The sequence below is a fragment of the Monodelphis domestica genome, chromosome 3, assembly GCF_027887165.1.
Source record: "Monodelphis domestica isolate mMonDom1 chromosome 3, mMonDom1.pri, whole genome shotgun sequence".
NCBI classification, from domain to species: domain Eukaryota; kingdom Metazoa; phylum Chordata; class Mammalia; order Didelphimorphia; family Didelphidae; genus Monodelphis; species Monodelphis domestica.
Genome location: NC_077229.1, coordinates 484713773 through 484730599, shown reverse-complemented (window position 1 = coordinate 484730599; position 16827 = coordinate 484713773). Strand labels below are relative to the sequence as shown.

The 16827-nt window shown below is 39.2% G+C and overlaps 1 protein-coding gene and 1 long non-coding RNA gene across 4 annotated transcripts in view; one reads left to right on the top strand and one right to left on the bottom strand.

Annotated features, from left to right (window-relative positions):
* Window positions 1-382: 382 nt before the first annotated feature.
* Window positions 383-748, bottom strand: LOC130458129 (histone H2B-like). Its single transcript, XM_056821109.1, has one exon. It carries the CDS (start codon window positions 746-748, stop codon window positions 383-385), a length of 366 nt encoding a protein of 121 aa, XP_056677087.1.
* Window positions 749-1007: 259 nt separating this feature from the next.
* The window catches only part of LOC107651695 (uncharacterized), a 29083-nt gene continuing 13263 nt past the window's right edge, over window positions 1008-16827 (top strand). For all 3 annotated transcript variants that reach the window (XR_001628509.2, XR_001628508.2, XR_001628507.2), the window contains exons 1-3: window positions 1008-3835; window positions 5117-5280; window positions 15389-15624. This is a non-coding gene — a long non-coding RNA (uncharacterized LOC107651695). The remainder of the gene's footprint in view (window positions 3836-5116; window positions 5281-15388; window positions 15625-16827) is intronic.

Genomic DNA, 16827 nt, shown 5'->3' with positions numbered 1-16827 from the left:
ACACACACACATAGATAGATAGGTAGAGAGAGAGAGAGAGAAAGAGAGAGAAAGAGAGAGAGACAGAGAGACGGGGAGAGAGACAGAGACAGAGAGAGACAGAGACAAAGAGAAAGGAGAGACAGACAGAGAGACACAGAGAGAGAGAGAGAGAAAGAGAGACAGACAGACACACACACACACACACACATACACACACACACACACACACACACACACACAGATGGTTGGGGATGCCACTAAAAATACCAAATAGAGAACATAGTATAACATAGTATGAGACATGTTAGGGTTGAAAAGTTTCAGTTCTAAGGAAACACAACATGTGGATGAAAAGACTTGTCTGCTTTACCTGAATTCAGTTCCTCACAGGATGCCAATATTATTTGGAGTCATTATAAGTTGTTACAGCCCTCGTGCCAAAAGCCACAGCATGCTTGGCCAGCTCATCTGGCAGCAGCCTATAAACTGCCATCTGGATATCCTGGTGGCCCAGCGTTAAATGTCTCTTGTAGCAGAGGAGGTTGCCGGCCTCCTCAGCGATGCGCTCGAGGATGTTATTGATCATGGAGTTCATGATTTCAGTGGTTTTGTATGTGAGACCTTGGTTGGGGATCACCTCTTTGAGCACTCGGTGAGTGTAGAGGGAGTAGTTTCGGCTAAGGAGGAGCTTCTTCTTCTTCTTCTTCTTCTTCTCTTGGTTGGTGGTTAATTTCTGACTTTCATTCGATCTAACTGCTTTAGTCATTGTAGGTGGATTTCAGGACAGAGTATATGCCAAATTCATGTCCTTTCTTGGTATCAAAGTGGTATAATGGTGTGGAAGTGTGATCTCCTATATTTATAGGGTTGCCACGTGTCACCAGCTTGTGTCCCTCCTTCTGATTGGAGGTTGACTATCAGATGTCATAATCACTTTTCTTGTGTCTCATTTAGAGATTATGATGCCCTGTCCTGGCCAATCAAAAACTTTCTTAAAAAGACAAAGTAAATCTGGGCCAGGCATCATTAACTGAACTAAGTCTGGAATCATTGTGCTCTTGATTAGGCTTAAATCAATTTTCTTCTTGTTGTGGAGTAGAATCATATAGATAGATAGAGTTAGATGTAGAAAGGTTTTAGAGACCTCCAACCTTTTAATTTTCTAGATCTCCAGAAACTGAGACCCAGAGAGTTTAAGTAACTCATTCTGGGTCACACAATATATCAGAGGCAAAATTTGAACCCAAGATTTCTGACTCAGAGAGAGTGCTCTGTTCAGTCTGCCATAGTACAGTGCCCCCTTCTCCTGAAAGAGAAGGTACTGATAGTGAATTCAAGTCATTTACCATACATTGAATTAAAAAAAAAAAACATGTATTAAGTGTCTATTTAATAAATGGAATAACAAATGTTAGATTTGGAGTCATGAAGATAGAAGGTTCAAATCCCACCTGAGACAGTTATATTAACTGTGTCACCTTGGATAAGTCAACTAGCCTCTTGTGTCTCAGTTTCCTCAGGGTTTTGAACTCTTGCTTCTGTGGTTCCTTCCAGGGCTAAATATGTGGTCCACACTTGTACAAAGAGTGCCTTATGCATGAGAATATATAAAATTTAGTTAAGATTTAACAGCCTCTGTCTTTATGAAACTTAGAGTCTAGTAGAGGGACCTGGTAGACTACAGAAACAATTTTAATTCAAACAAATATGTCACAAGTATTTAAGAGATGGGCAAACAAAGCAGCACTATGTGAGATTTAAGAAGAACTTTATTGCCTGAGAGGGATCAAGACAGGTCCCTTGGAGAAAATGAGATTGAGTTGGATTTTAAAAAGTTGGATTGAGGTGAGTGGTTGGAGAGGGGGTTGGTGGTGGTAGGTAAAGGGAGAGACCAAGCAAGGGGATGGTTGGGAAAATGTGGCTTTTGCAAAGGTCTGATTTGGCTGGAACTTATAAGATTTTCAGGAGAATATGTGTCTGACCAAAGGCTAGAAAGGTAGATGGGGACAGACTAGTGAAGGGCATTATATGTCAGGGTAAGAAGTTTAAATTTTATTTCTTAGATAATAGGGAGTCATTGAAGGGTTTTAGGAAGTGGACAATCCAGTTGAAAAGGGAGAGAGTAGAGAATTAGATCAGGAAGATATTTTAATAGCGTCATTGTCATTCAGTTGTGTCTAACTCTTTGTGACCCCATTTGGAGTTTTCTTGGCAAAGATATTGGAGTGCTTTGCCATTTCCTTCTCTAGTGCATTTTACAGATGAGGAAACCGAGGCAAACCAGATTAAGTGACTTGCCTAGAGTTGCACAGCCAAAAAGTGTCTGAGGCCAGATATCTCAGGAAGACGTCTTCATGACTCCATTCTGGGCTCTATCTCCACTGAGCCAGCTACTTCACTATAGGAAAACCTATATGCTGCTGTTTTGGTGAAAATTTGTTGGAGACAATATATTAATATAGATGTATTTCTACTTGGAGAAAAATTTGGAAGATCAAAGATCCCTCTGCTATTCAGAATATCTTCTGACCCAAGCAACTTCCACCTTAATACTTATAGTAATGAAACAAAAGACAAAATTTCACAACAAAGTAAAATAAAGACAAATAGTGGAAGTTTAGAGTTTTTCACCTAAACTGAATTTAGAAATGTGGATACACCCTTGGAGAAATTATTGGACAAATTCCACTTTCAAGACTGGTGGTGAAAGGTAAACAAAAGGACACTTCTTGACTTTCCCAGGTTGAGCTTATGGTTGCCAAAACTCACCCTAAACATCTAGTCCCAGGGAATTCAAATTCCTTCCTGAAATGAACCAAGTCTTTTAATCAAGATAAAGTGATTTGATTTTCCATTCAAGTGAAACTAGGAATTTCAGATTAGGACACTAATAAAATATCAATTAAAAAAAAACAAACATCATAGTCCTGTATACTCCCACAGTAGAAATGAGGGCTGGTTATTAATCTATGTAACTAGAAGGATTATCTAGCCCAACCTCCCTCATTTTACAGATAAGCAAACTGAGGCTAAGATCAATTAAGTGATGATTTGCCCAAGTTCACTTATTAGAAACATCACACATGGAATTTAAATTTAGGTCCTCTGTTTTCAAGACTTTCAAGGTACCAGGCTCCTTCTTACTAGAGTTCATAGGCAGTAGAAATGGAGAGAAAAGGATGGACTGGAAAGTTTGATAGAGATAGAACTGATAGGACATGTTACTGGTTACAGAAGATGAAAAAGAAAAATACCAAGATTTTTAAAAATCATAGGTGAGGGGTCCCTGAGAAAAAGAGTGATGTCAAGCTTGAGATTTAGGTAGGGAGATGAGATAAAGAATAATAACTGTTTTTGACACCTTTAATTTGAGGTAACAGTGGGATATCAAGGTGGGGATGTACTTATAAAAATGAATCGGAGATATGGGGGAATGGAGAGAGGCTAAGGCTGGAGAGAAAGATTTGGTAGCTATCATCTGCAAGATAAAATATATGGGCAGCCAGGTGGCCTGGAGACAGGAGGTCCTGGGTTCAAAACTGGCCTCAGACACTTTCTTAGCTGTGTGACTCTGGGCAAGTTACTTAACCCCCGTGGCCTAGCCTTTATCTCTCTTTTGCCTTAAAACCAAAGTAAGGGTTAAAAAAAAGAGAGTGACATCACCAGTGATGTCATTTGTTTCTTTGAGTGAGCACAACAATCACAAGAAAGAGGAAAATCAAGAGAAAAGGGAGCATCCAGTATCATTCTAGTCTTTGACTTAGAAGAGGTTTCTGCAAGATGACCAGATCGACCAGCATAAGATTGCACAAAGCATAGAGCCATAACTAGGAATTTTTGATTCTGGGAAAAGGTATGAAGGTTCTGACTGGGAAAAACAGAATGAAAGACAGGATTAGGATTAGGGAGACAAATACATAGGCTGAGAGGTAGCTCCCCCAAAGTGAGAAGGTCTGATTAGCTAACTCCCTATTTAAATGAAATTTAGCATCTAATTATTAATAATCATTAATTATTTCTTTGCATTTGGACTCCAAGAAGATTCTTGGAGGTTGGAGGTGGACAGATCAGGTCAAGGAAAATCAAGTCTACAAATATTTATTAAATGCCTATTATGTGCTAAGGCTGAACCTACAAAGAAAGGCAAAAAACAATCCCAGCTTTTGAGGAAAACAGTCTCATGGCCTTTTTGAAGAAGTGCTTGAATATCCAATCCTCAAAATGTCATAGTTAGACCTGGAAGACAGAAAGTAAAAGTTTGCAAAAAATCAAAGTTAAGCCTTAAGCCTTAATCTTAAGCCTGCAGGAAGTGAAAAGTGTAGGAAGTAGGACTTATAATGAGTGTTTGGGGAGCTAGTGATAACCTTGAAAGACCTGATTGTTCCATTTTCTTTTCTTTAAAAAACAAAACAGGGGGCAGCTGGGTAGCTCAGTGGATTGAGAACCAGACCTAGAGATGGTAGGTCCTAGGTTCAAATCTGGCCTCAGACACTTCCTTAGCTGTGTGACCCTGGGCAAGTCACTTGACCCCCATTGCCTAGTCCTTACCACTCTTCTGCCTGGGAACCAATACACAGTATTGAATCCAAGATAGAAGGTAAGGGTTTTAAAAAATAAAAATTAAAAACACAAATAAACAAAAAAAAAGCCTTACTTTCTGCCTTAGAAGCAATACTATCTTTAGGCCTAACTCTCGATTATAAAAATTTCAGGGTGATCGTTTGTGGACTCAGAAATAAGCAGCTATAAACTAGAGCTTGATTTATAGTCTTGTTGATTTTCTAGTCTTGTAAGAAAACCTTAATAGATTAAATTTTAAAAAAAGGCATGTGTGTGTGTGTGCCCATGCATGCAGTTTTCCACTGCAGACTTCTTGTTTAACATTTATCATCCCATCTCTGGATTGCTCCAGAAATGTCAGTTGAACTCAGCAGAATAGCTGTCGAAGCTTTAGTAAATGCTTTAGTAAATGCAGTCACCTCGAGTCCAGGCTTGGAGACTACTACTACTACTACTAGGAATAGTAGTAATAACAACACTAATGAAAACTGGCATTTACATCGCATTTGTGAAATACTTGACATCCATTAGTTCATTTATGTCTCACAGCTCCTGCGTCTGTAATTGTTTTCAGAGTCCGCCCTCAGACTCCGCCCGCCAAGGTTCCTTTGAGCTCTGTACATTTCTCCCGTTTGCCATACAGGATGCTGGGAGTCACAATGACTTCATACCAGGATCAACTTCCAAGGCAGTTGAAAGTTTTGAGTCTTATAAGGAAGGGAGCAACTTCTTATTCAGGTGGGTCTCTAGTTGGTCTCCTTTCTCTGATAGATTTGTGGACAAATCAAATAGAGGGTGTAAACACCGTCATCTTGCAGTAGTATGGCAGAAGATCTTTTAGGCGTTTTTTCACGTTAGAAAGCGCCAGTATTACAACCAAAGGAGAGCGCAGAGATTTCTGCGACAGAGCCCCTTTTTTATCCGGGTCCCGGATGCAGAAATGACCCTCCCTTCGTTCACCATTGGCTGGTTACTCGAGAGCCACAACCTTATCCGGAAGCTAGCTAATGAAGATGCACAATCCACACCCCCAATTATCCTAATTATTCAAATAGGGTTAACCAATCAGAACTAGGATTGTTTCAATACTATCTATCTGCAGCGCCTATAGCCCTTTAACCAATCAGAACAAGGCATGTTTCAGCCCTAGAATCTTTTTGCATATCCTGTAGCCTTTCAAGCATTCAGAGGAGGTAAAGATTCCATATTGCGGTTTTAGGGGGGGGAAAGTCTGGTTTGCTTATCTCGTCATCCAGAGGTATTTTTCTGAGAGGAGTTCATGTTATCTTTATTCCCCACAGGCAGTAGAAGGGTTATATATGCATCTCTAGCAGAGGTTGTTGTTCAGTTATGTCTGACTCTTTGTGACCCCGTTTGGGGTTTTCTTAGCCAAGGTCCTGGAGTCATTTGACAGATAAAGAAACTGAGGACGACAAGGATAACTGACTTGCTTAGGATCATACAGCTATTTAGTGTCTGGGGCCATATTTAAATTCAGGTTTTCCTGAGACTCTAGACAGCATTAGAAGACTTTAGAGTCTTGGATCCAGGGACAACGAATCATGTGAAGCTGTGTTTCCTTTCTCTAGCAAGACAGATATTTGACAGAATGCAACTCCAGCATTTGCACGAAGATGGGAAAGATCCCACCACAAGCCAACACTGAGAAAATATCCCTTTCAGATGCTTTGCTGTGACTGTATTGGTTTAAAAAATAAAAGTCAGGGGGGAAGTTGGGTAGCTCAGTGTATTGAGAGCCAGGCCTAGAGATGGGAGGTCCTAGATTAAAATCTGGCCTCAGATACTTTCCAGCTGTGTGACTCTGGGCAAGTCATTTGACCCCCATTGCCTAGCCCTTACCACTCTTTTGCCTTGGAACCAATACACAGTATTGATTCCAAGAGGGAAGGGAAGGGATTAAAAAAATTTTTAATTCAGCAGTGATGCCATTTGGACTGGTTGTTTCATTCCATTCTTGACCAAGGCTGCTCTTTTAAGTAGTTTATTGTGGGAACTTGTCACACTAAATTAAAGGGGGATTTTAAGCAAATTGTCTTCTAGAAAAGGAAGCAAAAGATAAAAAAATTCACACCATCTTTCAGTCCCCTCTAACAGAGGCAGTGAGTCTTATGGATATCAGAGAGGGTCATATTTCAAATACATTGTCTCGTTTAACTATCACAGAAGGGTTTTCATCAGCATTAAATATTGCAGAGATATAAAGGAAGATAAGGCCTAGGGTGGTGAAAGGCAATTGAATTTGGTCATTAGGTCTTTGATGAACTTGGAGAGAACAGATTTAGTAGAGGGATGGAGAGAGAAGTTAGATTTCAAAGGGTCAGGGAGAGTGATGATTGAAGAAGGTCAAGTTCTGGACAGAGGATTTTTTCAAAAAGTTTGGTTCTGAAGGGAAGGCAAGGAAAGAAATGGAATAATAGATAAATGGGGAAGAAAGATTGACGGAAGACAATTTTTGGACAGAGGAGGCAAGAAGAGTCCACATTTGTAGGCAGATTAGAAGGAACTAATGTAGAGGGAGAAATTGAAGACACCAAGGGGGAATACTTCATCAAGATCCTCTGGGAAGAAGGAGACAATAGCTTCAAAGGCTCAGGGAGAAGGATCAGAGGTTTAGATCTTAGCAAAGAATAGGGATACCTTTTCTTTTGAGATAGGTAGGAAGGAAGAGGTAATGATATTAGATATCAGATGACCTATATTTTCTCAGTTGGAGATCACATCATCAGTCATAAATGTGGGACTGGATTTGCCTGTGTGCAGCAGATAAAATCAGGCTGAAGCAAAACATCTGAGCTTATGTTTTATAATGCTGCTGCTTTAACTCTACATGAGTTAGATGTGATTCCATGGAAGAGTCATGTAGTTTTGGCAATATATTATTCCAAAATGACTTAGCTTGTGTATTTCTGTATTTGCCTCAGTTGTGTGTGTTCCTGGGGAAACCACTTATGGTTCAGGAGCTCTGCTGAGAGTTGCCTAAGATCTTGGTCACAAACAGTACTTTGTGATGATGAATTGTCACAAAATCATTGACCACACCTCCTAAGTCTTGATTTCTCAGGTTCATGTCTAGTCAGAGATTGTGGTACCCTGGTGGTCAGAAGTCATTGGAAAATATATATTGAAAATAATAAAATATTTCTTTTTAAAAATGTTACTTCCCATGTCCCTTGGAATTCTTTATATTCATACCTTACATGACAGCAATATTTGATTACATTTCATTTGTTTAGCCATTTCCCTAGTCAATTGTCAACTAGGTGGAACAGTGGAAAGGGCATTGGGCCTGGAGTCAGAAAGATAAAAGTTCAAATGTGACTTTAGACATTTACTAGCTGTGTGACTCCTGGTCAAGTCTCTTAACCCCTGCCTAAAACTGGAAAATAAAATAGAAAATTATTCTAGTACAGTGATGGCAAACCTTTTAGAGATGGAGTGCCTAGCTTAGCCTCAACCCTACTCCCCAGACCAAGTGCCATGCCCCTCCATCCCCACCAGAGATCAAGTGCCAGGCATACCCCAGCCTCTCCCTTTACCCCATTAAAGGGGAGGGAGGAAGCACTCTCATTGGGCTGTTGGGCAGAGGGGCAGGGTGTGAGATTTAAAATGGTTGAGGTCTTAAACTGTAGTGATTAAAATAGTGGAAGATATAAATTGTGATAGACATAAGAGAGGGTGAGTAAATTTGACTGCAGAAATATGTTTCACTACAGTGTCTTGGGTTTAAAATCAAATATAAGGTGGTCGCCAGGGAAATATTCCCAATTATTCAAATATCCAAGTCAATTGGGTTTTATAGAGATTTTAATTAACAATACAATGAGTAATCAAAGAAAGAGAGAGAGAGTAAGAAAGGAATAAGTATGAAGGGCCTCAAGCCAATATGGCCTAGACCTGAGTCTTAAAAGAGAAATCAGTCAGTTTTTTAACACTCACCACAAGGTCTGACTAAACAAGGATACTAGTGACACCAGGCCAGCGCCTTCCTCAAAGAGTCTTCCAGCCAGAGATTGTTTCAAAGGGCCTCTCTCAAGAGCCTCCAGAGCTCCTACCCCAGAGGGACAGAGCCCCTCAGAGGAGCTCCTCAAGGAGCTCTCCTTCAGAATGAGATTTCCTCCAAGAGCACTTCTCCTCAAAGAGATCTATCTCCAAGGAAAGAGCCCTCAAGCATCAGTCCTCAAGGAAATGAGTCTCTCAGAATGAGATCCTCCAGAATGAGAATCAGAAATTGAGATCCTCAAAGAGATCCAAGCTCTTATTTTTAAGGGCAAAATTTCCTCTGTCTCCTCCCCTAAGTCCTTACATCTACCAATCACTGTAGATGTTTCTAAAGGACTGCCCATTTTGAATTCACAGCTGAGTAGTTTTTTTTTTTTTAAACCCTTACCTTCCGTCTTGGAGTCAATACTGTGTATTGGCTCCAAGGCAGAAGAGTGGTAAGGGCTAGGCAATGGGGGTCAAGTGACTTGCCCAGGGTCACACAACTGGGAAGTGTCTGAGGTCAGATTTGAACCTAGGACCTCCCGTCTCTAGGTCTAGCTCTCAACACACTGAGCTACTCAGCTGAGTAGTTTTAATCTCTTTAGTAAGTCAGGAAAAAATGCTGCTGTGTTGACAAATTTCATTAAGAAAAAAACCTCTGAATAAGTTATCACCCTTTTAGGTTTAAGTAGTTTACAAGTTGCCCCACCTTTATAGGTACTTAGTATCCCATTGTATCAATTCTAAAACAGTCATGACTCAAAGAACTTCCTGTCCCTTCCATAAGCATGGATCAAAGTACTTTCATTGTTTAGCAAGCCCTTTTCTGTCCTAAAGCAGTCTTAAGTAGGGTGGAGCAGGGACACTCTCATAGCTAGGAGCCCCCACACTCAAGTAGAGTTCTCACCATCTACTAGGGAATTTTTTCAAGTAGAAGATTCCCCAATGGGGGAAACCCCTAACATTCATAAGTCTGAGAAATTTTGAGGTTTACAAGGGGATATGAAAACATGTATCAGGCATGGTGGAGAGGGGGAGAGGAGCATCTCTGTCTCAGTCCCTCTGCTTTTCTAGTAAGGAACTGGGGTGGGGTGGGAGGAGGGTGACTGAATGCCCACAGAAAGCACTCTGCATGCCATCTTTGGCACCCATGCCATAGGTTTACTATCACTGTTCTAGTATCTTTGCCAAGAAAACCATATGGTCTATGGGGTCACAAAGAATTGGACATCATTGAACAAGTCAATGGGCATCTGTTCTGTTTCCAGTTCTACTTGGCAAGCCAATCTTCCTATCAGTTTCCTTTCTTCCTCTTTCTTTCTTTCTTTCTTTCTTTCTTTCTTTCTTTCTTTCTTTCTTTCTTTCTTTCTTTCTTTCTTTCTTTCTTTCTTTCTTTCTTTCTTTCTTTCTTCCTTCCTTCCTTCCTTCCTTCCTTCCTTCCTTCCTTCCTTCCTTCCTTCCTTCCTTCCTTCCTTCCTTCCTTCCTTCCTTCCTTCCTTCCTTCCTTCCTTCCTTCCTTCCTTCCTTCCTTCCTTCCTTCCTTCCTTCCTTCCTTTCTTTCTTTCTTTCTTTCTTTCTTTCTTTCTTTCTTTCTTTCTTTCTTTCTCTCTCTCTCTCTCTCTCTCTCTCTCTCTCTCTCTCTCTCTCTCTCTCTCTCTTTCTTTCTTTCTTTCTTTCTTTCTTTCTTTCTTTCTTTCTTTCTTTCTTTCTTTCTTTCTTTCTTTCTTTCTTTCTTTCTTTCTTTCTTTCTTTCTTTCTTTCTTTCTTTCTTTCTTTCTTTCTTTCTTTCTTTCTTTCTTTCTCTGTCTCTCCCTCTGTCTCTCCTCATCTTTCTCCCCCACCCCCTCTCTCAAACCCTTACTTTCCATCTTAGAATCAATACTGTGTATTAGTTCTAAAGCAAAAGAACAGAACTAGGCAATTGGGGGGTAAGTGACTTACTCAGGGTATTTGAACTCCAGGTCCTCCTGACTCCAGGTCTGGCATTCTATACACTGATCCACTTAGGTGTCCCTTAAAACTTCATTTCTTTAAAAAAAAAATCTTCCTGCTTTATACAGACCCATTTTATACAGTCCTTTATCCTGTGTCAAAAGTCCTTTTGCTTTCACAATGATGGTGGTAAAACTGGAGAAAAGATGTCAACAATCAAATAGTTTTTAGACATTTTTATTAGCTATAACTGTGAAGCCTTTGACAATCACTATTATACAGGTCCTCAGTCAACCAGAGGGTCCTTGGACTCTTGATGGGTATTTGCCTCTCCAGAGGGTGAGATTTGGAGGGTTCAAACCCTTAGCAAGGAACCTTTTGATGAAAAATTGACCTTCAGAGGCCTTCAGAGGATGAGAGGTATGAATTCTACAGACTCTGCCCCTGGGCAGTGCTAGACAATTTGGAAGCTGTGATTGGCCCCTGTGAAGATGGGAGGAGACAAGAAGCCACTGTAAAAGGCCCTGAATTTCTGGTGAAGTCAACTCTAAGAAGGGAATTGGCTTCAGGAAGAAGATCAGCTCAAGGGAAATAGTTGCCAGTCACTGTCTTGACCTGCCTCTTGGAGGGAACTTGGGTGAATAGATAGCAGGCTTTCCCTTCCTGTCTTTCTGGAGAGAGTTTAATTCCAGTTGAAGGTTAATAAGTCCTGGCTGAGCCAAGTACTGGAATACTAGTTAGATAGGTTAATGTCTTCTCTATCCTTTTGTATTTCTCTAATTTCACTCTTTCCACCTCTTTTGTAAATAAAAGCTATTAAAGTCATTTTTGACTTTGAGCATGTATTTCAGTCAAACCATTAAAATTTAACCCTTACATCATCTTTAATATGAGTTGGAGAAGACACATATAGCCCAGAATGAATTGCTTGCCAGCCCTGGGAGAGAAGAAGGGAGGGGGAATAATTTGGATCATATAACTTTGGAAAACTCATGTGGAAATTTGTTATTAAAAATTTTTTTAAATGAGTTGCATGGAGTAGGAATGGCAAACTATTCCACGAAAACCACACAGACAGTGGGAGGACAGAAGAGCCAAGTGTGTTATGATCTACTGGGTCACAAAGAGCTGGACATGCCCGCATGACTGAACAATAACAACAAGCATTAATAGAGCACATTGAGGTTTATCAGTAAGACTAAACAATATGAGGGAGGCATGGTTAGACATTATTTTTAAAAATATTTTTAAAGATTGAGGGAGTTTGAAGTAAGGTATATCCGAGTAAGTGTTTAACAACTGACTCTTCAAAAAAAAAGTTTTTTAACATGTATGTATATACTTAAAAAAACAAACAAATTTTACCTTCTGTTTTAGAATCAATACTAAGTATCAGTTCCAAGGCAGAAGAGTAGTAGGGGCTAGGCAATGGGGGTCAAGTGACTTGCCTGGGGTCATATAACTAGGAAGTGTCTGAGATTAGATTTGAACCTAGGACCTCTTTTCTCCAGGCCTGGCTTTCTATACTGAGCCATCTAACTGCCCCAGACTATATATAAATAAAATTAATTAATTTAGAATATTTTTCCATGGTTACATGATTTATATTCTTTCCCTCCCCTCTTTCCTCCCCCCTCCCAGAGCTGACAAGCAATTCCACATGTATCATTACATGTATACATGTATCATTAACCAAAACTATTTCCATATTATTAACATTTGCAATAGAGTGATCATTTAAAGCCAGGTCAATCATATGCCAAACAATATATTTTTAAGGTTAATTTGAATTATTAATGAATGGTTCCTCCATCATTTTCATAAGACTGGAAAATCAAGAAAGTGATAAATCAAGCCTTGATTTGTAGTGTTCTCCAATTTCCAAATTGTAAATGTTGAAACTAAAAATTTAGCAATTAGCTTTTTTGAGAGCCAGTTGGAGCTGGATCCAACCTGTTTCTGGTTATAGTTAATCTAAAGCTCATGAGTGTCATGTGGCAGCTAAGAAAATGATGCCCCCTCAGACTATAGTAAGAATAAGGAAATAATTGTCCCTCCGCATTCTGCCCTGGTCAGACCACCTCTGGAACACCAATGAACACCAAGCTCCACTCTGAGCACCATAATTTAGAAAAGACCTTGGTAATGAACTATCAGAATAGCGTAGATCCTGGAGTCCATGCTATATGATGGTCATTGGAAGAATAGTAGATATTTTCACTGAAGAAAAGGCTCAGAAATGACACAGTCAAGCACTCAGGGACGAGGAAAAGCTGGCCTACCTCCAGAGAAAGAATTAATAAACAGAAACAAGCAAAACATAGTTTTATATATGCTTTGTGTATATATATTTTATATATCTATCTATCTCTTTTTTTTAAACAAATGATACCTTCTTTAATATGGAGTTGGGAGGGAGGGAGGAAGATATCTTTATTGTAACAAATAAATACATAAATTTAAATTAAAACAAAAGATGAAATGTCCTACTTCACCACAGAGGGCAGGCTTAGGAATGATATATATATATAAAGTTCAGAAGTAAATGAACAAAGAAAAAAAACTCCTAAAAATTGAAGCTAATTAAAATTAGTGTGAACTATCTCAGTAAGTAGTGAGTTCTTCTCCCTGTTGGAGATTTTCACGTAAAGGCTGGATGATCACCATTCAGGTGTGTTGTTATGGGAGGTGTACATATGTACATATCTATATAGTTATATGTTCAGCCATATATAAAAATATGTATTTATTAATTTTCCTCCAGCATGAGTTGTGCTATTTGTTCTCTTAGATCACTCCCTGACCACCAGTGTACAGTGGCTTGTTCAAGAACTGATTGTTAAATTACCAGCATGACCAGTTACACATGTTAGAAATGGGCACTACTATAAGTCAGGGTTTGTCTTCTTGTTTTATTGATCCTCCAAACTCAAGAAAGTGATGGAGAAAATGTTAATGATATATATCAGACTAAAAAGCAGGTTATGCTTTTCAGAGAAAGGTGTTAAATATTTACCAGCACACCCCTGATTCTAGCCCTGAATTTGATTTCGTGATCCCTTAGCAACCAGCTCTAATGATTTTGATGCCTCCTTGTGTGGGGGCCTCCTGGCCACTGCCTTTTTTCCCCTTCCCCATTTAGTAGTCTATAGGACTCTCAGTCCTAGCCTATGTCTAGTTATGTTGCTATAACAATCAGGGCCTAAATTCTATGTGCTGACTATGGGGTTCAAAAGGAAGAAATGGATCTGGGGTCTTAAAAAGCAAAAATTCATAAAAATGGTAAATGATTTAAGTATTTGGTAAAGGAGGAGAAGGGATCAAAGATGAATCTGAACTTTGGGGCTGAGTGTCTAAGAAAATGGAGGTGTTATTAAAAGCAAGGAAGTCCAGAGTAAGAATTTCAGGGTAGGATTGGGGATGGGGGAAGATGAGGTGCGTATTTGAAAAGTTTTAAGAATGGAGTTGAGGGAAAAGGTCCAGAGAACGATTGGAAGTTATCCACATGAAATGATAATGGTGAGTGGATGTACTTGCCAGGAAAGAGAGTATATATGAAAAGAAGGTCAAGGACAGAATATGAGGCATACCTGTATTCAGTGGGTGGGAGGGAGCCACTGAAGAAGACAAAGAAGGAGTAGTCAGAGAGTTGGAAAGAGAATGGGACTAGTTCAGTGAAATAGAACTACAGAAGAGTTATCAAGGATATATTGTTCAAGAGTGTCAAATAGCATGATTCTCAGTTTTATGACTTGAGAATGTCCATTAGATTTGACCATTAGCAGAAAGAAGAATGTCTGGAAATTCAAAAGGTGACTTTTGGGGGGCACCTGGGTAGCTCAGTGGATTGAGAGCCAGGCCTAGAGATGGGAGGTCTTAGGTTCAAATCTGGCCTCAGACACTTCCCAGCTGTGTGACCCTGGGCAAGTCACTTAACCCCCATTGCCTATCCCTTTCCACTCTTCTACCTTGGACCCAATACATAGTATTGATTCCAAGACAGAAGGAAAGGGTTTAAAAAAAAGTGACTTTTGGGGAAAAGTATAAAGGTCAGCCTTAGATAATATTAAAAAATTTTTTTTCCTCACTTAAAAGTTCAGTTAAATCTAAAGACAATAACAATAAAATTTTAAAGAAGTCTTACTCCAATAAAATACATTTTGATTCTTGATCACTTATTCATTTAAAAAATCTATATAGAGGGGGCAGCTGAGTAGCTCAGTGGATTGAGAGCCAGGCCCTAGAGATGGGAGGTCCTGGGTTCATATCTGGCCTCAGACACTTCCCAGCTGTGTGACCCTGGGAAAGTCACTTGACCCCCATTGCCTATCCCTTACCATTCTTCTGCCTTGGAACCAATACACAGTATGATTCTAAGATGGAAGGAAATGATTTATTTTTTTAAAAAATCTATATAGAGGCTCTACTCTGGATAAGGAAGGCATAGTGTTAGGTGGTATGGAGGTACAAAAGTTCTTGACATGGTTCTTCTCATCATGAAGCTTATTGCCTAATGGCACATATGACATATTTTATCTTTCTTGGTCTGGACCTGGGATTGGTATAGGGAAATCCTTAGGGAGAAATCTTCCTTTAGTGGCACTAATTGGCAATTACTCTTACATGGCAACTTAGAGTTGAATATATATGCATATGATACAAACATAATCAACTATAATAAAAACAATACTCTGAAAGCATACTGAGACAAGTATGAAGTATGTGGAAGTTCAGAGGGATGAGAGATGGCTCCTGGCTGTGGGGAACAGATAATTTCATTAGAGAAGGATGAACTTTAGATCAAAGATTTTTGTATAGCACTTTAACATTTGCAAAATTATTTATCTGTTATCTCATTTAATTCTTATAAAAACCCAGTGAGATAGTTGCTATTATTATCCTTATTTTACAGATGAGAAAACTGAAGATGAGATAGGTTGGCTGATTCGACTAGGATCACACAACTGATAAATGTCTGACTGAGGCAGTATTTTTAAAACTCTGTCCTGACTCTAAGGCTAGGTCTCTATCCACAGTACCAAACTGCTTCCTGGGGTCCACTAGACAAATTGAACTGATGAGGAAGAGCATCCCAGGCAGCTAGAAGAACAAAGGCAAAGATACCAAAGGACAAATACTCTAAGAATGGTAAGTATAGATAGATATAGATATATCTATCTATCTATATAGATATAGATATAGATAGAGTCTAAGGGGTAGAAAGGTGAATTATGGGAGATTACATAAGCAAAGTAGGTTGAGAACAAATTGTAGAGAGCCTTGAATAGAACTTGGGTGGTATTTGGTAGATCTTAGGGATCAACTAATGATTTTTGAGGAAGGGTTAGACACAATTAGAGATATTGAAGATGAATAATCTGTCGGTAGTATGTAGGGTTGGTTGGAATGTAGTAGAAATGGTATGGTTGCTTGGCAAATACAAGAATCTAGGAGAAAAGTAATAAAGATCTGAACTAGAATATTGCCAGTGGGGAAATGAGAGGAAAGGATGAGTGTGAGGTAAAGGAAGGTAGTTATAGAATAATTCAATAACTGATTTGATGGAGGTGGAATATGGAATAATTGAGAGCTTTTTAGGGTGAGATTTTTATTCTGGGTTATTGGAAGTATGGTAGCACCATTAATAAAAGCAAAGATGTCAGAAAGAAGAGTAGACTTTCAAGGAAAGTCTACTTTTTTTCCTCCTTGGTTTTAGATGTGTTGAATTTTAGATATTGGCAATCATCCATAAGAAACTGTCCAGAAGGCAATTAGAAATCTAGTCTAGAGTTTGAAAGAGAAACTAGGGTTGGACTAAGGTAATAAAAGTGATCTAAAATAGTGATAATAGTTGAAGTCATGGGAGTGGCTAAAATTACCAGAAAATATGTGGCAGAAGAAGAGAAGACTAAAAGGAGAAGCCAAAGGGAAAACCAAGTTAAAAAGTAAAAAGAGGGAAATTAATAAAGGAAATGGAAAAGGAAAGGCTAGAGAGGTTGGGTGGAAACCATGGATATGTATGGCCGTGAATGTCAGAGTAGGAAAGTTAAGAAAGTAGTCAACACTGTAAGATGCTGAGAAGGATGGAGAAGTCTGAAAAATGGCCAGTGAATATAGGGATCAGGAAGTCACTGGTGATCCTAAAGAGAACTGTTTCAGCATAGTTATTGGGGGGGAACAATGGTTCATTGTCAGCATCAAAATTAAATTTAGAGGTGGTCAATAGCACACTGAACCTGGAATCAGGAAGACCCATCTAATCTCACACTTAACTAGTTGTGTGACCCTGGGTGAGATACTTTAACCTCTTTTGCCTCAATTTTCTCACCTGTAAAATTGGGAAAATATTAG